The sequence below is a fragment of the Anomalospiza imberbis genome, chromosome 3 (assembly GCF_031753505.1).
Source record: "Anomalospiza imberbis isolate Cuckoo-Finch-1a 21T00152 chromosome 3, ASM3175350v1, whole genome shotgun sequence".
Classification (NCBI taxonomy): domain Eukaryota; kingdom Metazoa; phylum Chordata; class Aves; order Passeriformes; family Viduidae; genus Anomalospiza; species Anomalospiza imberbis.
Genome location: NC_089683.1, coordinates 98,127,411 through 98,147,479, shown reverse-complemented (window position 1 = coordinate 98,147,479; position 20,069 = coordinate 98,127,411). Strand labels below are relative to the sequence as shown.

Below are 20,069 nucleotides of genomic sequence, written 5' to 3'. Positions count from 1 at the left end.
ACATCAGGTGCAGGCTTGGATCATGCAAAAGGCTTGGAAATGTGCTCGCCTTTTGAAATGACCACCTGCGGGTTCACCTCCTTGCAGGCAAATGAGAAGAGCACGGATCTGCCCTTCTCCTGCATCACTTGGCCACCTGCAGAGCTATTCCTTCCAGTATGGTGAAAATTCCTTTTGAATCCAGGGAGTTACCACAGCTAACACCTCCATGCACCTACAGCTGTGCCTGTGCTCCTGGATGTGTGAGCAAATAACTCCTTGAAATGTAAAGCAAAAGTTACAGACGAGCCTGGAGGTGATGACTTTATGGTTCCCAACAGGCCGTGTTAAAGAAGATTTCTTTACTGTAAATAGCCTTAATACTCCCTTTGTCTATTAATAGCACCAGGCAGGGCAGGAGGCAGCAGAGGGGCTGTTTCCTGCATGTGGCTGTGGAAGGAGACTGGAGTGGTGTGAACTTCGTGGCTCTGGTTTTCTGTGGCTGGCTGTAGAGCCTGACATGAGGGTTGGCATGGCCAGGGTCCCAAACCGTGGGCTTTGAGATCTCTGAAAGCACATCAATGTCTGAATAAACAGAGACCTCTTGCCAGGGTGAAGGACCCTGCAGATGGTCAAAAGCCACCTTCCATCTCTCTTGGGTCTCAAGGGAAAGTACAAAGGCTGACTTTCTGGAGCAACACTCTACCTAGGGAGAATTTTGCTGTCTACAAAGGGAGTGGCAGGATCCCTGGGGGCATTGACCAGTGTTGCTCCTCCATGATCCCCCTCTGCAGCCTATCCCAGAGATCAGATGGAGTCATGCAGCTGCTGGTTCAGTAGGGGAGCTGTGCCTTGCAAAACTCAGCATTTTGAGCACTCCCCACAACAGAGCAACATTCTTTTGATGAAGCAAACTTTTCCTTATTTCTTTGGGAGGGGGCTCAGGTGTAAAACAAAAATCCAGTGGCTCCTGAAGGAATCAGAGAGTCAGTCTTCTCCCCTATTAGTGTCCAGTGCTGCCTCTGTGAGAAGCTGGGAGAAAGGGGCTCTGTGAATCAGAATTGTGGGTCACCCCTGCAGCAGTGACAACTGACCTTGCAGTCAATATCCAGCAGATTGGAAGTGGCTTGAAATGGATGAAGCTGCCTCAAGCTTTGACATAAAAGAAGTTGTTACACTTGTCCTTAAAACTTGGGTTGGAAATACCTGACTAAAGGTGTGCCTGAAACCGGGTGAGGCCTGGATGAAAACGTTTCCCTCTGGCATAAAGAGGGTGAGGATGTGCTACCTGTTCCTCGGGTGGCTGTGCTGAGTGACTGGCCCTCTGACATGTTCAGATCAGCAGACGGGTTGTTGTATTTTGTGTCTCCAGGGGACTCAGGGTCATTACCCTGCACTGGGAGCAGTTCTGGAATGGAGAGCATCACTCCTGGGAAAGCCCTAGCAGGGGGAAGCCAGAGTGGCTTGCCCTGCTTTAGGGACTGTTTGCCTCCATTCTGCCTGTACCTTGAAGTACCTCAAGATTTTAAGTATAAAGCTCTAACCACCATGAACCAAAATTTTGGCTTGGGAAGGCGCATTGCCTTGGCATGTTTCCTGGGACTGAGTGACTTATGATGCTATGCTGCAAGTGAGGGGAGGACTCCTTCTTTTAGAGGAGGTGGGTCACACTCATTTAGAGTCCAAACTCCCCCGGAGACTTTTTCTTTCCCCTTTTTTCATGACATCAGCCAGGACTTGATGTTACTATTTTAAAAACAAAAGGAGGGGACACCCCCCCACTTCCCCTTCGCTCTCTGCCAGAAGGAGAACAAAGAACAGCTAAAACACACAAGTTCTGGCACTCTGTGTGGAAATAAAAACATTCATCCTCATGTCAGGTAGAAAACTGCCCAACCCCCCTGCCAAAGCAAGCAAGCCGGGCAGCAGAGCGAGCCCACGGCGCGGAGGAGCCCGGGAGAAGGGGATGCCCGGTGTCACCCCGCGCTTGGGCAGCTCCTGCCAAACTCCTGCAAGGCTGTACCAGTGCCAGGCTGTACCGGGACGCTCCTGACCGCGGGCAGCCTTCCAGGGAAGGGCTGCCCTGCTCCTCCCAGGCTGCGAGGTTGGGAAAGACCTTTATACTTCCCCTCTCCCACTCCTGTCCTGCCCACCACTTGGGCAGCCCCTGCATCTCCCGGCTCCCCAGCGGGCTGGTGCACGGTGCAGGGATAACCTGGTGTAATTTCTACACTTTAGACACTAACATCTTTGTCTGGTTTCTTGCTCGCCATTTAAACATGTCAGCAGTTCCCAGCATGGATTCCTGTGCTGTGAGTTCACTCCCAGCAAGCATCCAAACTGCAAGTTGGGGCTGCTGGCTCTTCCCTGCCTGTCTGTGAAGCATTTACTGGAACAGGGGCCACTTCTCCAAACACGAGGAAGAGATTACTAGGGCTTTCTGGAAGGCTCCCTCCCATGCCTTCACAGCGGAGCAAATGAGGATAATTTATCTGCTGGCTTCCAGCTGAACCCAGAAGCTTGGAGCAGCCAAGGACTACACTGTTTGTCCCAGCTCCCGCAAGAAGGCATTTTTCCATTGTTGCCGTTGTATATCGTTCACATAATTTGTTTGTGCCGTCACCTTCTGGGGCCAAGATAAGAGGTCATCCCCTGCCTTTTACTGGTGGTGTGTTCCCTAGAACAATCCATGGAAAAACTCGCAGGAAGGAGCCGGAGGCTTTCGTTCGTCCAGGGCAGCCTTCGTTAGAGTCATGTAAATAGTTTTGAGCAATCTATCTGGTGAGAAACACAACATGTCAGGAGGGAATTGTTCTCTGAACTGTAGTTACAGATGGGCCAGAAGGGGCAGATCAGCACACGTGGGTTTCCAGCTTAATGGACACAGCAGCTGCCTTTCAGGGGGAACAAAAGCCAGGCAGGGAGCCTCTGTGTGCCTGTGCTCTTGTTCCCCTCAGGACCTGCAGCTCGGGTTTTGTGGCTGGATGGCAGTCCTGGGTTGATCTAATGCGGTGCTCAGGGATGGGTTAATGTCCCTGCTGCTCCCGCAGAGGGATGCAGGGAGCAGGGAGAGGCAGTGCGGATAGCTGGGTGCTCTGCAGCAGCAGCAGCCAACTGGAACAACGCTGTAACGCCATCCACTTTAGTGAAGTTACTCGTGATTTTTGAATGTAGAGTTGAGGCCCAGTGGCTTGGCACAGCACAATGGGAAAAGAGCAGATTTTCTGTTTGCTTCCATCCTGCGCTGGCTGTGGTGCCTCTTTCCCTGTCCAAAACAGCTGCATGCTGCCTGAAGTGACTTTACAGACAGTAAAAGCTTAAAACATTGCATTCACCTTCATGATTTTTTTTCCCCTTAGAGCAAGTCATGGAGGAAGATCAAGAATATGGTGCACTGGTCCCCGTTTGTGATGTCTTTCAAGAAGAAGTACCCTTGGATCCAGCTAGCGGGACACGCAGGTACAGAGCATGGGGAGGGACAGAGTGGTGGCAGGGCCCTTTGTTATCCCAGGTTAATGAGTTTTGTTGGCCTGAATTGCTTTAGGCTGCTGCATGAGTGTCACAGCTTGCAGCTCCCAGTCCCCAGCCCAGGAGAGTGACTTATCTAAATGCTAGTGGAGGGTGGTGTGAAGGTGCTCCGGGCTTTCAGTCTCCCAGGGCCAGCAGGAATTATTGCTGCTTTTTCCTCAGGCAGCAGAAAGCTGGGTGCTTTGGGTGAGAGCCAGGCCCACCTCCTGACCCGCTGCAAAGCAGGTGGTGCTGCGCAGCACAAAGGTGCCCCACACATGAGCGTAGGCACAAAGATGTGAACCTACAGAGAAGTGCACAGAGGATGTGAAGCAAATGTGTTGGGTGCTGCAGGACGGCTCTCTGCCCTCTTTGGGGTGTGACAGTGCTGGTCATAAACCTCTGACAGCCTGAGCTTTTCAGTCCCTGCCTGTAGTGACTCCTTGGGTACAGGTGTAAATGGAGGTGCTTCCAAGGTGTTGGGCTGCCTTTCTTGTCCCCCCAGCATCCAAAGCAAGTGCCACATTGTCCCTTGTCACCCTCTACCAGGTAGTTTCAAGGCAGCAGCCAATGGCAGGATACTGAAGAAGCACTGTGAATCGGAGCAGCGGTGCCTCGACCGCCTCATGAACGATGTCCTGAAGCCCTATGTCCCTGCCTACCACGGAGATGTGGTCAAGGATGGGGAGCGATACAACCAGATGGAAGATCTGCTGGCTGAGTTTGACTCCCCCTGCGTTATGGACTGCAAAATGGGGGTCAGGTGAGAGATGCTGGGGATGTTTGCTGAGTTTTAAGATGGGATACTCAAAAGTAAATGCATCACCTAGGTAAAACTGCCTGAAACACACAAGAATACCAGGCTCACCTGTCTTCAGGTAAAGCTCAGCCAATACCATGAGAGAGCCATGGGGAAAGCTGGGTATGGAAAGAATACACCAAGCTCCTTCCTTCTCTGCTTACTGACTGTCCTGCATGCTGGGAAAGGTTTGGTGTGGTGGAGGGGACAACACTCTGCTTGGGTTTGGGTACATGGCAATGGCACGGTAGCTGTTCAGAGGTCCTGTCTGCCACATGAGGACACAGCCAAGGGATGGGGTGTAGGAAATCCTGCCCAGGGTGCCAGAAGGATGCAATAAAGACAATTGAAAGGCACAATTTCAGTGCGTGAGAAATTTTCCCTCTGCTCAGCCTTTGCTCCGATGCGCACTGGAGGGATAAATACGTGTGCTAAGTAGTTCAGTGCCTTTCATGCAAAGCTCTTGAAATATTTCCTAGCAGATGAGCAACATTACCCATGTCCTCCTTGAGAACCATCTGTCCAGATCCACCAGGATCCCAGGCTACAGCCACTTGGCCAGCAGCAGTTTTTGAGTGAGCCGTGCCGCAGCTGACAAGGGTATCCCAGAGTAGATGTGAGCAGGGCTGGTGACCCCAGGTGGCTGCCAGTTCTGGAACAGCCTCAGGCCACCCCTCAGCCCCTGTGCTGCAGGCTGGTGGCAGGGAGGGTTGAGACCCCCCCTCGCTGGCAAAGGCGCAGCCCAGACATGGTGGAGACGCGCTGCTGGAAAAGCTGATGGTTTCTGTGGGAGGGAGGAATCTTTTTTTCCCCTCCTGAATCCCGATGTGAAACTCGAACTGGCGTGCCGGGCTGTCGGCAGGGAAGAGGCGGGGAATACTTTCCACCGGAGGGGTGGAGGGAAGGGCAGAGGGCCCGGCGCAGCCATGTGGCCCCGGCTGGCACACACGTGCTGCTGTGGGAAAGAAACAGGACTCACTCTGGACCCGGACAGCAGCCACCAGAAGAAGAGCTGCTGGACGTGCTGCCCAGGTGCTCCTGTGGCTGTCTCTGGGAGGAAGAAAGCTTCCCATGCACAGATCACATGTCAGGTGATTTATGCACCTGGGGTTTTGGAGCTCAGGCAAGGGGGCAAATGTGCTGGGCATCGTCATCCTGAAATAAGATGGTGCTGTGGGAGGAGCTGGTGAGAGAGGATTAATGGAGTTAATGCTGTGGAATGGGGCATCCCCATGGCTGAGCAAATAATCTAAACCTCAGGAGTATTAAACCTGTACTCTGAGCCAGTAGCTTGCTGCCAGGCAGATACAGGTTGGTTTTTTTCATGCCAACCTGGCTTTGGGATGTGGCAGCCTACTCCAGTCCCTCCTAAACAAAGCTTTGTCTTTCTTAAGCCTTGGTAATGGCACAAGCCTGAGGCAATGGGGAGGACCAAGCCACAGACATTGATGATCTGTCATTCTCATAAGAAGAAATTCTAGCTCTCTGAGCAGTGTGAGCAGCACTTCTAGCATACTGCTGCTTTATTCTGCTGTTTTATTCCGTCTGCACCAAAATCATGGGTTTGGTGATCTCAGCCAAAGACTTTCATTGCTTTTACCTGCAGTATTTTTCAAAGGGGCTGATGGCCTGGGGATCTCTGCCCTAAGCAAAGGCACCAGTTTGCCTCGTGGGACACAGGAAAACTGTCCCACAGAGTCTACTCAGCACCCTCCTGGTTTGTTTTGCTTGGTTCTGGAGGTGAAGCACACTCAGTGCTGGGATTTTGGCACAAGGGATATGGGCAGAGGGCACTGTCCCTCTGCAGTGCTGGGCATGACTAGAAGGAGGTGTGGAACAGTGACAGATAGGGCCATTCCTGTGTTGTTTTGCTGGGACATCTCACCCAACTTGGTGGGTTGTTTGAGGAGAGCCCGGACACTTTCCAGCATGAGCCAGGGCTGATTTGGGAACTGTGAGAGGAATTCCATGGTGGTTTATTATTGCTGCCGGAAGTATTACTTTGTGGATGATGGTTTTATGCATGCCAGAATGCAGAACTTTTCCACTACTGTGCTCTGGCACAGAGGGGTGCTTCTCTGAAGTATGGATAAAACCAAGGTCTTTGCACACTCCTCGGCACCTTCCATCCTGCTTTCCCCATTCCCCCATCCTGGCTGCACCCTGTGGACCTGGGGTGCTGGTAAGCATCTTGCCAAGGTTGCATCCCTTCCTCTGCTTCATCTTGTAGAGAAAGCTTTTGCTAGGAAGTCCACTTGAAGCAGACCTATACTGGGCAAAATCATCACCATCAGTGGAACAGCCCTGTGTGAAAACATCCAGTTTAGCATCTGGTGAGGCAGAGCCCTTATGGTGCACAGAGTGGGGATGGAAGAGCACAGGAGAGGCATGGGAGCAGCTTTGGCTGACCCTCAAAGGGAGCAGCAGCTGATGCTGAAGGATGGGACACAGTAACACCCCTCTTGCCTTCAATTCAGCTGGCTCCCAGAGCATGTGCACAGTTTTCCTGGGCATATCTTGAAAGCCATGTTTAGCTCAGGTGAGAGCTCAGGTTTCCTGAATTTTGGAGTATGGGCCCCCCAGGACAAGGGATGGCACGAGGAGGCTGCTGGAGTGGCAGCAGCAAGGCCATGAGCACCTGTGAGAAATAGCATTCCTTTTTATTGCCAGACTGGTTGTGGTTCCTTGATGAACTGAAAAGATACCGATGTTGATGATGGAGTGATAATTAAATCAGGATCAATTCAGCTGCAATGAGGCTTGCTCCATTATTTCCTATGCTGTACTACTTCTTGGGGATCAGCTATCCTGCATCAGCCAGATTTCTGGGGCGAGGGCTCTCTGTGGGTATATGGCACTTTGTGTGGTAGCCCTGCTCATACACCCCCTCACTCCCTGCAGAACATACCTGGAGGAGGAGCTGATAAAGGCCCGGAAGAAGCCGAGCCTGAGGAAGGACATGTACCAGAAGATGATTGAGGTGGACCCCGATGCCCCCACTGAGGAGGAGAACGTGCTGCGGGCAGTGACCAAGCCCCGCTACATGCAGTGGAGGGAGACCATCAGCTCCACTGCCACACTGGGCTTCAGGATCGAGGGCATAAAGGTGAGTCTGGCCAGCTGTGCAGAGCAGGGGATCAGCTGCTGGGAGTGCTCGCTAGCCAAATTCACAGAGGTACACATGCAGCAGGCTGGTGGTGAGAGCAGGTCACATCTGGATATCCCTGGCTCCTGCAGCCAAACCACCACACAGGCACCTCACCCGGGGCACTGCTGCTCCTCTGAGAATGCAGCTGAGCTCAGGGCATGCTGAGGATGGTTTTAGACATAATGTCATTACATCAGCTGTTTGTTTGATTTCTCCCTCCCTGCAAATTACAAAGTGCCATCCTCCAACTTGAAGACTCAAATTAGTTGTTTGCTTTCATTTCTGCTCTGCCACTGGGCTGAGCCATTAATCCAAATCCCAGCTTGAACGTGTGCCCATCTGTGGTTGGAGCTGTGAGCTTAGCCACAGTCAGTAAGGAGGATGTGTTTACAAGCCTGTCCAGAAAGATTCAGCAGCTGAGCCTTATGAAATGGGACAAACACACACAGCTGCACTTTCTGTCAGCACGTGCATGCACATGTAACCTGCTGACTGCTGTTGCTCAGAGCAGCACTCGCATTTCTGGAGACACCAGCTGGCGTGCTTCTGTGTCCCCAGTAGATGAGCCAGTCCAGGAGATTTTCTCCAAGGAGGCGAGAAAGGTGTCTGGGATGGCACTTGAACAGTTAGGTCTGTAACCGCAGAGTATTAGTGATACTGCTTGCATGAGCACTAGCAATGGCCTATGCCTTTTGATAGCCAGCCAGTGTGAATTAAAGGTAATATCACACTTGAGCCAAGCGTTTCATCGCATGCCTGGGCATGGTGTTGGCTTGGCAGCCATGGGGAGCTCTGTCAAGTTGTGTTTGCAGTAATTCAGGCTTGGGTAGCTGCTGAGGGCCCAGGCAGTAGCTCAGAGCAGCCACTTGCTCTTTGTGGAAACGATGACTCAGTGTCTGCATGTGTGTTGATTGGAGGAGTTTCTTTCTCTTGATCACAGATTATTTTTCTGCTCTCTGAGTTGGGCAGAATTGTCCCAGAGTGCCTATTTGGGTCTCTGTAGTCTAACCTCCTGCCTGAAGATAGTGGTGTCAAAATGATAGAATTAAAACAAATTAAGCTGTTCTCTGATAAAGCCCTCACACCAGATTTTGTAGACTGCACTGGTAGTGTTTCCCTTCACCTCACCAGCAAACAAATGCAGATGTTAGACCATGGGTTTAAAAGGTCAGCAGGAGTGGGTCACTCAGAGCTGCTACTTCTAGTCACCCACAGAAGGGAGATGTCTCTTGCTCTGTGCATGTTGCACCTGCTTCATTCAGCTGTTTCATGGCCAGCAGGATACAGTGCATTTACCTCTAACTCAAACACTCTCAGAAGCCCCAGGAGCAGCTCTTGGGCTGAGCCCCTTCAAAAGTTTCCTGGCAGACAATGCAAGGCACCCCTGCCCATCCCATGTCTCCGCCTAGGATGCTGATGGTCCGTGCTCCCCACAGCAGCTTCCTGCAGTGCCTACATTGGGTCAGGGCACTTTCCTGCTCATGCAGCTCTTCCCTGATCTCCGCAGGTCTCCCAAAGACCCTTTCCTGCTGTGGATGCCCTGTGAGCTGCTCCAGCTTGGGACAACCCCATGCCTAGTTTCCATTGCTGCTGTTTTGCTTTTTATAAAACTGAGGCTGTATAAAAAAGGGGGACCAGTTGGGACTAAAGCTCCCATGCACTGCTTCTTCTTCTTGCTTTCTTGTTGTAATCAGAAATATCTGTCTATTTATAGTCCAGCATGATAGATCCTTGGCCTCCAGTGGTGCTTCTCAGTCTGGGCATGTTTAGGGGGCAGGTTATATACTAAGCACTTGAAATTAAAAAATGTAAAAAAAAAAAAAAAAACCCAAACAAATCATATCCCCAGGGAGGCCAAAAAATATTGTGGAGGGAAATAAAGGCCATAAAGGAATTATGAGATTTGCACCTCTGTTTAGCCAACCATAAACGAGTTGCTGCCTGATCTGAGCAGTGGATTTTTTTTCAAAGATGTGAAGCAGCCCTTTAATTGAAAAATGTTGAGAAGTTCTGGCCTCCAGCAGTATTCCTGCTGCTGCTAGGGGGCTGACTAATTTGATCAAGGCTCTAATTACTGTAATTCTCCTTAAATCCCTCAGCTTCTGGGTTATTTTCCCCCTAAGCTAAAGCATTAGCAGTTCATGCTGTTTCATGGCTTGCTTTTTTTCCAACAGGGCTGGTCATGCTGTGCTGTATCCCTGTTGTTCTCTCTATTTCTGGGATTGAGTTTCTGTGTTAGGGAAAGTGCCTTTGCTGCCGTGACTGTCTTCCCATGTTTTATTTCTTGCTGTGGATGCTTCCCTGTGAAGAGCAGCGGTGAATCTGCCCTGCCCCTTGCTCATGGATGGGGGCTGCTAGAGGAGAGTTCTGAGAAGTGCAAGGGAAGGACAGGATTTGACCCTGGATGTGTGGGAAGGGGTCATAGGAAGGAGAGGAGCAGTGGAAGCCTTTTGAATAGCACAGTGAGATTAGGCAAACAGGCAGCTCAGGGTTGGGCATGAGGATAGCAACCCTTTCCTGACTGAGCTCTCCCTTTCCCAGGTGGCCTTGAGGATCCAGTTCTTCCTCTTTAAAATGGAAATTTTCCTTTGCAAAAGGAGATAATGACATCCATCTGACTTTCTGGAATAGCTAGAATCTGTTGGAAACAGTAGCTATTAATAAAATTTCCATGCTGAAAGTAACACAAGTGATCCCTGGTGGCCCGGTTGAAACTTGCTGGTCTCATTGTAAGAGGTGACACTCCCAAGCTGCTGCTCTGGTCTGAGTGTTACTCACCATTGCCTGCAGCAAGGCCATGGTGGGGTGGCATTCCCCAGGGCTGGAATGTTTGCAGGGTCCCAAAGCCAGCCCAGAAAGCCTCCACCTAACTTTGCCAAGCCAGTCAGCTCCAAGCCCCATCCAAGGCCAGAGGCAGTGCTGGAGGGAGATCTGGCTGAGCCGAGCCCTGCGCCAGCGCTGCCGGCGCAAGCTGGAATCGCTGGTGGGGCGGAGGTTGTGACAGTCCTTATCAGCCCCCCTCACATTTCTTCTGCGTGGAAGGCAGCCCCCTCGGGGCTTGGACACCTGTGAATGTCGTGGCAGTTGTCAGCCTCGTGGCAGCAACCTCTGGCTGGGCAAGGAAACTGCAGGAGGCGGGTAATGCTGGGAGCAGCACTAGCGATAGGCTGCTTGGCTTTCCTGAAGCTGAGATTGCCTTATCGGAAAGGCCATCTGTGATTTTCATTTATTTTTAGGAGCACTTAGAAGTCCATCTCCTTTCTTGGATGCTTTGTGGAAAGTTGTGCTCTTTACACGTGAAATTAATGCTGTGGCCCTTCTCCAGGTTGATCTCGATCGTCCCCCTGGGAGCGGGTGGGTTCATTTCTGAACTGCCACGTCAGGGCTTACGTGAGGGACATATAGCAGCAAAGTGACCTTCCCCTGTACATCACACATGTGCCACCAGAGCATCCTCAGCAAGGTCACAGCTGAGAGCAGAGATCCCAGCTCTGCATGGGCTATCAGCAGCACGGAGTCTCCAGTGAAAAGGTTGTCCCTGACCCATACACACTCTGCCAGCCCTGAGTATTGCTTTTGGACCCTGTGGCAGCACAATGGTCAGGCTGAGTCCAGGGTGATTTGAAGCTGGGTGCAGTCGTTGCAATTGGTACAAACAAAGATTTTCCTGGAGTTTTTCTTTTGTACATTGCTTTTGTTACCGCCTTTGTTAATGCTTACACAAAACACAAGCTGGAAGCTGAAGTGTGCAGTGTGATTCATCCCATACTGCACTTCAGGTGCTGGTTTGGTGGCAGGCTCACCTTGGGCACTCAACCTTCCCCCAGGCTGGGCCACCATGCCCATAGCAAGCCCCTCTCCAGGGGGATGCACATTGCTCTGTGCTGGGGCACTTCCCTGGACAGGTCTCTAACCTCCAGGGCAGGTGATTTCATTGTGCCTTCTTCCTCCCCCAGCCTCTGCTCTGCTTCTTCATCCTTCATCTTCCCCAGCCCACAGGATGTCTTTTGGCCCCTGTCCCATTGCTGTATTGTGTGCAAACGAGCTGTCTGGAGTAGTGGGATGAAGCCCTGCAATGAAGCTGTGAGCACAAGCAAGTGTGGTTTAAAATAGCCCCTGTATCCAGGAAGTGAGATCTGCCTGCCTGTCCCACGGCCCCTCTGGACAATGAAATGAGTTGATGTAAAAATCAGAGCCCCAAAAGGACCAGGGAAATGGGGAGAGACCTACAAAGCTGCCCAGAGGTTCAGACAGGAGCCTCTGGGCCGGGGCTGAGTGTTGTCCTTGCAGTGGACAAGCCAGGCCATGGCAGGCCAAGGACGGATGTGCCTCTGGGGAAAAGGGAGAGGAGAGCACAAGGCTGCTCGCTGCATCTCAGTGCCAGGCTGCTGCCTTGAAGGCTTTGTGATCCATGGACTATCAAAGCACCAGTGAGGCCAGACAGCCATGGGCTTGCTCCGTGCTGCAATGGTCCACAGAGGATTTCTCATGGAGCGGTTTTGTTCCTGCTCCTGAGATGTTTCCATGCACACTCAGTTCTGTCCCATTGTGATCATGCTCTGCTGTCCTCCCCAAGCCAGAGAGACAGTCCAGGGAGACAGGCTCCAGGGCTGGTGTAAGTGCCATTCTCAGTCACAGCAGCCATGGGAAGCCATTTGGGTACAGAAACCCCAGAAACAGGTAGTCTCCAACCTCTGTTAACAGCAAGCACCAGGTCTGTGAAGAGAGTTTGTCCACATTACCAGTCACCTTGGCAAGTATTTGATGATGGAGAGTTCCATTTGCAGTAGACATCAATGCATGGGGGCTGTGGGATAACTTGGGATGTGCAAGCAGAGACCTGCTGCCTCTGCTCACCCCTGCTCCACAGACAGATCCTTCAACTGCCAAAAACGCTGGTCACATCCTACTTGGCAACATGCATGGCTGCAGAAACACTACTCCTGCCCCAGCTCCCTTCCTCCCCATCCAATTCACCCCTGTCCGTTCTTTTCAAGAAGGAGGATGGCACTGTGAACCGGGACTTCAAGAAGACACGAACAAAGGAACAAGTCATGGAGGCCTTCCGTGAGTTCACCAGAGGAAACAGGAATGTTTTGGTGAGTGGGGGATGTTGCGGGCACTGCCTGGAAAGGGCATTTCTGTGGAGCATGGCCTCAGCTCATCAGGTCCCTGGCCTGCAGGGCTGAAGCCTGAGCAATGTTTGTTAAAAAGCATGAGAAACTGTTGAAGAGAAACACCATCCTGGTGCAGGGTGAGGGGAAAGCAATGGAGAGCTGGGAGGGGACTTGGCTGCAGCAGCACTGCTTGACCCGAGTCTGAATCTGCTGAGGATCTCCAGGATTGGCCCCCAAAACCCACTGAGGAGTCACAGCTATGTTCTGTCCCTCATCCCTGGGCTGGTGGTCACCCCAAGCCCTCTCTGTACCCCAGTATGAGTGGTGGGGGCTCCCATCCTGGCACGGGGGCTGCCTATGCCCGGTCTTGCAGAAGACTGATCCTGTGCCAGGCACACTTCACATAGGCAAGCCACAGGCAGCATTTTCCAAGTTTCCCTAAGTTGCCAGGAGAATAAGAGATCTGGCTGTAAACAATTTACACCAACTGTGTCAAATAACCTATTTGACAAAGCACTCCCATTTTAAGCTGCACTGTATAAAGACTCCAAATGCAAGGCTTCAGCTGGAGTGGCCCTTGGCACTGACTCCTTCAAACTGGCATGCTTGCTTTCACAAGAGTTACCCAGGGATTTTCCTGGATCTGAAGATGAAGTTGCCTGGCTGCATTTTATCCCCAAAGAACTTGGAGCACACATCATGCTGTGGCTCTGGATGGGGCTCCTTGGACGCTGTATTTTTATACAGCGATCCCCATCTCCCCTTGCAACTGTGTTACAGTGCCCAGATACTTGCTGTGTGTGTGTTCCTGTGCTTGATTCTTCTATATAAACCTCAAAATCAGTGGAGCCCCCTGAGAATGTTTAATGCCTTCCCCAGCAATTTGCAGGGATGCTCAAACAGGCTTGTGGGTCTTGACCTATGTGCTGACCATTGTGAAAGCCCTTCCACCTACGAGACCAGCTTTGCAAAAGTGCTGATAATGGAGTTGCAGGAGTGTCTCATGATCTGTGACTGACTGAGTGCTAAAAAGACAGATGAAGTGAAGAGTTGATCTGTTAAGAGAGTGCAGGGGAGAGGAAAACGTAGCAGCTGCCGAATTAGGTGTTCCCAGCATGGATGCAGCAGGGGTACTCTGCAGAAAGCACCAGTTCAGCAAAAGCAGATGCTTTCACTAAGTTTTGAAAGCCACAGGAGCTCACAGGGTGCTGTAGAAGCCAAAAGGAAAAGTGGATCATAAAAAAGAGGGGACACTCTCCAAAAAGAAAGGTCTGTGGGAGGATGCTGGGCATGGGGGTGACTTTCCTGTCTGCCCCAATGCTGTGGTTTTTATGTAGGTTTCCTGCAAAACTAATGGCTTGGATTTGTTGTTTTGTTTTTTTTTTTTGTTATTCCAGAACAGTTACCTTAACCGGTTGAAGGGTATCCGCGCTACCCTGGAGACATCCCCGTTCTTCAAGTGCCATGAGGTAATACTGCTGTTTAGATAGATCTGCCTGGAGAAGCAAAGTGTTTAATCCCAGCTTGTCCAAGGAGAGAAGTCAAAGTCAGGGGCTGTTTTATTCTTATATCCTTATTTTCATATGTGTGTGTAATACTTACGTGCAAATATAGATGATAGCATACAATGTTTGTGCATCTGACATGGGCTCAAATCTACTGAAAGCCAATGTTCAAACAGATTAAAAGTGATCTAGGAGGAACTCAGGCTGTTTATGACAGGGAAAATTCCCTAGTGTAAAAGCACTGGGGTTTTCTCAGGAGAAATGTCTATTTGAATGCATGTCAGGTATCATTTGGCTGACAGTTGCTCCACATGATCAAACAAGGCTTCAACACAGCCATAAATTGCAGATACCCCAAACATGCCTTTCCTGAGCTGGCTGGGGCACCACAGTATGAACTCTGCCTTTTGAAGGAATTTCATACAGAAATGAGTGTCCATGATACCAGTATTTTCTGTAGTGAAGACTCAGTGCTGATGGGAAAACAAGGAGGGAACACTATCTTTTTTGGCCATTTCAGGAACTGAAATGCTCCACAGTTTAATGCAATAATTTTGCTATTGCATCTACTTAACAAAACATGAGAGTGCGTGTCCTTGTCATGTGATGTGTGGGAATAAAGAGCCTCATAGGAACCTTTGACTCCCAGGGCTCAGAGCCACAGCCCACTGTCCCTCATCCAGAGGCACATGAGCCACCTCAGCCCCAGCCAGACATGGAAGCTCCTGCCAGGAGCCAAAGGCAGATGGGGCTATGCCTCCTGGTGGCAGCGCTTGGAAGGCAGTTGGAAAGGAAATGTCAAAACTGAGGGTTTCAGGGCAGTTCAACACAGGAAACAAAATTCTCCCTGAAACCGAGTGCCAGGGTTTCATTTGAAAACACAGAAACAAAGCAGCCTTTCAAATAGGGTTTGAAAGGAGTTTCCACTCCTTAAAAATTAAAAAGCAGCAGCCTTGACTTTCCATCCCTCTTTGAGATGAAGCACAGGAGAAGGTCTGCCAAGCTCTGTGTCCCTCTGTGGGGCCCTTGCTGAGCAGGGTTTCTCCAAGAAGTTGCAGGGGAACTGGGCAGTCCAGGACACACAAATGAAGAATGTCATCAAAAGGCTTTTCCTTAAAATTAGAATGCTCTGTCCTGGCCAAGAGAGGACTATAAGAGGTTAGCAGAAGGAGAGCTAAAGATAAGCATGTCTTGGAAATAATATGCATCTCTGGACCTTGGATGTTTTCCCAAAACACTGGAGGAAAAAGTCTCCTGAAAAATGTAAATTCGTAACAGCTTTTGCAAACAGTACATGCATCCTGTTAAAACCCTTGTCTAAAGGCAAACCTCAGGCTAAGCCCTGCTGATAGCACAGACGTGGGAGTCCCCAGTAACATTTAGTGCTGCTAGTCTGGAGGGCTGACACCAGCTGGATTCTCTTCCATGTACCTACACATCATATGGGGCACTCATGGCTCTCAGTGCTCTGCATCACCTCTGCTACAGCTCTTGCACTCCGGTCACCAAGGTCTCTGTTTGTGACACAGGGGCAAGTGAATTCGTAATTCACCAATTCACTCATGTCAGAGAGAATTTGGAAAGCAGTTTTCATTTGGGACAGCTCTGAAATGCACCCATTGGTGCTTTTCTGTAGAAGCCCCTGCTAAAATCTTCTGACTGGAGGAAGAGATTAAGCAGAAGAGCATGATGGTGACTGGCTTGATACTGATACACCTTTCCTAAGCACTGGGAAGCCACAACAGAGCTGCTGAGTATCTCTCTGCTCTGTCTGTGGGCTTGTGGGGTCTCATCCCACTGCAACAGGCCTTAAGACTCCTGCTGTCAGAGCTCAAATCCACCTGTTGGCTTCCCTGGTCTTGCCCAGGCCACTACTTGCTGCAGGATTTTCCCAAAGGCCGTTCAGGATATGAAAAAGTCCTTCAAAGCAGATGCAGCCGAGTGAACTCAGGGAGGAAATTCACAAGCATGCAGCTCTGTACCTTGCACCCCCAGAGTGCTGTGAGTGCCAGGAGTATATTCTAGGGGCAGTCTGGGTGTAATTGGATGCTGTTTGAGGCAGGAGACAGCAGGTTGCAAGTTACTTGTACTTGGAGTGTCCCTATCCCTGCAGTGGTGTCTGCAGGACTGATGAGTGCGAAGAACACAGGCTCATCACAAAGAACCAGCCTTGAAAAAATCCCCATCTGAAGGCTGAGACAATTCCTCTCACTCCTTGCTAAGGAACCTTAGCTCATTTTCCAAAATGACATCTTTATCTTTCATGCCCATGTTTTTCTGATCGTCTCCTTCTGCCAAGACCTGGGATTTGTATGAGTAAATCAGCTTGTCCAAATGCCCCATTTGCATGTGCAAACATGACCAGTGGCACCCAGAGCTTTCTTTTCCTCATGCAAAATTTCAGCAGCATCTCTTGGAAATGAAGCCTAAGATAAGGCATCTGAAAGCCCCAAAGAGGGCTGAAAATGAGCAACAGGAGCACCACTAATTGGTCTCACTTCTCCACAGGTAATTGGGAGCTCTCTCCTCTTCATTCACGACAAGCAGGAACAAGCCAAAGTCTGGATGATTGACTTTGGGAAAACCACCCCACTGCCAGAGGGACAAGTTCTCCAGCACAACGTGCCCTGGGTGGAAGGGAACAGAGAGGATGGCTACCTCTGGGGGCTGGACAACCTCATTCAGATCCTGACAGAGTTGTCCCAGAGCGAAGACTTGCATTAAAGCCATGCATCCGACTCTGCCACTACCCCCCACCTGCCCCCGACTGACTCTTCTGAACTGCACTACAAGACACTTTCCAGCCCTCACCCTCCCCATTTGAAAGCTATACTCTCCCTATTTAATGTGTTTTTGTTGTGGTTTTTAGGTTGTCTTCGTTGTTCCCCCCCCCCACCCCTCCTTGTAAATAGAGAGCTAACCTGCCACAACAAAAGCTGAACTTGAAACCTTGGCTTTGCAGAGTCAGTGGGAGCAGGTGGCCCGGGGCAGCCCGGTGGGGTTGCTTAGGCAAGTGCATGCTTTGCCTATCGTGCTTTTGTGTCTTGCTCAGCCTGATGTCAAGAGGGCTGGCAGAGGAAGGAGCCTCTTCCTGCACCAGGATCATCCTGAAAACACTCAGTGACCGTGCCCAGGACCTTCTGGCAGTCAGAGAGTGTGAGTGAGGTGTGGAGATGGTGAAGGATACTGTAGTGGGAGCCCTTTAGTTGTCTCTGCCAGCACCTTTCAGCCCAGGGAGCTGGCTGTGCCAAGTCCTTCAGAGCTGCTAGAAGGGCAGATTTGGGGTTTAATTTGTGTTCAAGACATCTTGTAGAGGTTGCTCAGTTATTTTTGAGTGGCACTGGAGGGCAAAGGTTTCCCTCCTGCTGCAAAGCCATGTAGTCAGGCACAGGCCAGGTGCTTCCCACCCACATCCCCCATGCTGGGTGCCCTGGTGAGCAAAACTCTGGGCTCCTCTCTAGAGCCCCAGCTCCCCCACTAGGAACTGCTTCCAGCCTACCTTAGCTGGGGTCTCCAGTCCTTCCTAGCTGGGAAAAATAGCTTATAAAGGACTACTATGAGACCTAAAGTAGCCATCCAGGTTGATCAGTCTTTTTTGTCAGCAGCTGAGCACATGTATAATGCCACCAATGCTCACACCTAGCCCAGGGCGACCCTCCTACCTGGAGCATGTCCATAATTTGCATCTGCATCAGGTGAAGGGTCATGGCAGCAAGGCAGCACCCGGGTTAAACACCTTTGGCAAAGCAGAGCTGAGGTCAGGCATCCCCATGCCTTTCCCTTTTTCCACAGAGCTGCCTGTGGCTGCGCTGCTCCCCAGCCTGCTTGGAGCCGTGTGACGGCCCCTGTGCTCCCGCTCCTGTGAAAACACCCAGTTCCCTGTTTAGGGTGGAGGCTATTTTTTAACTTCCTGGAACATTTGAAGCGAGCGATGGCAGGGCTGGTGCGCTAAAGGTCATCCCTGGAGAGGCTGGCGGGGAGGGGAGGCTGCGGGAGGCCTCGCGTCGAGGAACGTGCAGCGCAGGAGGTGGTGCAGGAGCTTGGCAGCCACGAGTCCCTCACCTGCGCTATCCATCCCCAAACCCACTGTCCTGTCTCACTCCTCAGGAGCAGGGCTCCAGAGCCCCTCTGCCATAGTTTGGTGGGTCCAGCACCCTTGATGTGGGAGACCTCCCTTGCAGCAATAAGGAGGAGGAGCTGGCCACCAAGCCATCTGCAGCCAAGCCTCTTTCCCACAGACGGAAGTTTCCTAAGGTTTTTCTCAGTTCATAGCTCATGAGACAGGTGTTTTTTCTCATCAGATGTCATTGTAAATGGTTGCACTGTTTTAGCTCTTTGCCAGGCTTTCTAGACTAGCCCACGTGGAAGTGCCTTATAGACTATGCCTCTGTTCCATTAGTGTCATGGAAAAGGTTGGGGTTTTTTTTAAGTTATATTTATTTTCATCCCATTTTAATTGCACAAAACACTAAAATGTAATGCATGGAATCTTTTTTTTTAACTGTGTTTTTAGTTTTTAAGCCATGCCTTCTCCAGCTTTGGAGAAAGGGTGTGAACAGATACTGCGTAGCTATGTACCACTTACCGCTGTACTTTAGCTTCGAGTTGCTCTTATATATGTACGTTATGTTTTTAAGCCTGTTTATAAACCAGATCCCTCGCTTTGTGGCTTCAGAAGAAGCAGATTGTTGCTCTCAGATGTCTTATGCTTTCCTGGAGGCTGGAATGGTTGCTGTAAGGGATTTTCCCTGCTCCCACCACACTTCTCGGTCATGGGTAATACAGAAAAAAAAAAATCCAAACCGGTCTGGAACACCAACGCATAGTGCCTGTAAAAAAGTCCTGTAACATTGCAAATAAAGGCATATGGGAAGCATTCCCCTGGTGTGCAGTCAGTGTCTGACCTGTGGCAGCCTTGGAACAGCCTTTCATGTCCATGGCTGCAGGGGAATCAGGCTCCAGCAGTGCTGCATAAAACCAAGAGTAGGGGAGGACCCTGCGCTGGGAACAGATCCTGACAAACAGGAACTGACTCTGCAGGGAGCAGGGCAGGGGGAGAGCAGAACTGGGGCTGTGGGAGGCTCAGGCTCAGCGGCAGCTACCCCCAGAGAGGCCTGAATTTCTCCATCCCCCTTCTGCAGGGAAGGCCACTGAAGGCAGCTCCAATTTTTTTAAATGTTTTTGGCTCCCACTGAGCAGTTTCTGAGTGCCACCCTGTGATTTCTGCACTGGAGAATACCAAAGCACCCGGGAGAATCAGAGCTGTTTCTGCTTGGCACAGCCAAACACTCCCCCAGCTCCTCTCCCTCTCAGCTGTGCTGTGGTCAGGGCCAGAGTGAGCACTTTGGACCAAAGGCCACAAAAAACCCCAGATTGTTTCTGCAGTCAAGGAGGATTCAGGCTGTAGAGCCTGAAGGCAGCTCCATTCCCTCCTGGTCGGTTGTGCAAGCACAGGACAGCAGGAGCTGTTCTGGCACAGATGTGACCAAAGCCAGATTTAGTGCCCAGACCCTCAGGAGCAGCCTGGCCTGGGAACCAGACTTGGCTCACCATGGGTCCTCTAAAACAAAAACTGCAAAAGAAACCCTGCAGTGTGGAATTTGAAGACTAGAAACCTCTTGGTCAGAGGCAGAGCTGGCAGAACACTGGATGTGAGGCTGCTGCCTGTGCACCAGTGGTCTCTCCTGGGCTGTGGGAAAGCAAACACGTTTCCTGTCTGGCTGCTGAGCTCACTCCAGCAGAACTGACAGTCCCTGATTTAGTTATAGGTCCAGATTTTGGAGTCTCTCTGGTCTGTGACTCCTCTTCTTACCTTCAGAGGAAAGCAAAAGCGTCCAAAACTTACCCACCCACCCAAACACAAAACCAGAGGGTGAAGAACCCTGTTCTGTGAAAACCTCTCTTGAGAGTTGAGGAAACACCATGACATTGTGGGGGAGAGTGTGCAGAAAAATTCACAATGCCAGAGGTTTATGTCCAGGAAGGAGACAGAGGAGTCCTGTAACTTTATTTGA

General features: G+C 50.8%; 1 protein-coding gene and 1 long non-coding RNA gene across 2 annotated transcripts in view; one reads left to right on the top strand and one right to left on the bottom strand.

Moving 5' to 3' along the window:
• ITPKB (inositol-trisphosphate 3-kinase B) overlaps positions 1–18,932 on the top strand; it is a 66,956-nt gene extending 48,024 nt beyond the window's left edge. Inside the window, exons 3-8 of the mRNA XM_068185938.1 lie at positions 3,339–3,438; positions 4,036–4,249; positions 7,187–7,391; positions 12,431–12,532; positions 13,948–14,019; positions 16,564–18,932. Of these exons, the coding sequence (XP_068042039.1) occupies positions 3,339–3,438; positions 4,036–4,249; positions 7,187–7,391; positions 12,431–12,532; positions 13,948–14,019; positions 16,564–16,779 (909 nt within the window). The 3' untranslated portion in view covers positions 16,780–18,932. The remainder of the gene's footprint in view (positions 1–3,338; positions 3,439–4,035; positions 4,250–7,186; positions 7,392–12,430; positions 12,533–13,947; positions 14,020–16,563) is intronic.
• LOC137471532 (uncharacterized) lies at positions 13,947–14,705 on the bottom strand. The gene is made up of 2 exons (XR_010997684.1): positions 14,153–14,705; positions 13,947–14,046 (listed from the first exon to the last, which is right to left on the bottom strand). It is a non-coding gene; the product is annotated as an uncharacterized lncRNA (long non-coding RNA).
• Positions 18,933–20,069: the final 1,137 nt, after the last annotated feature.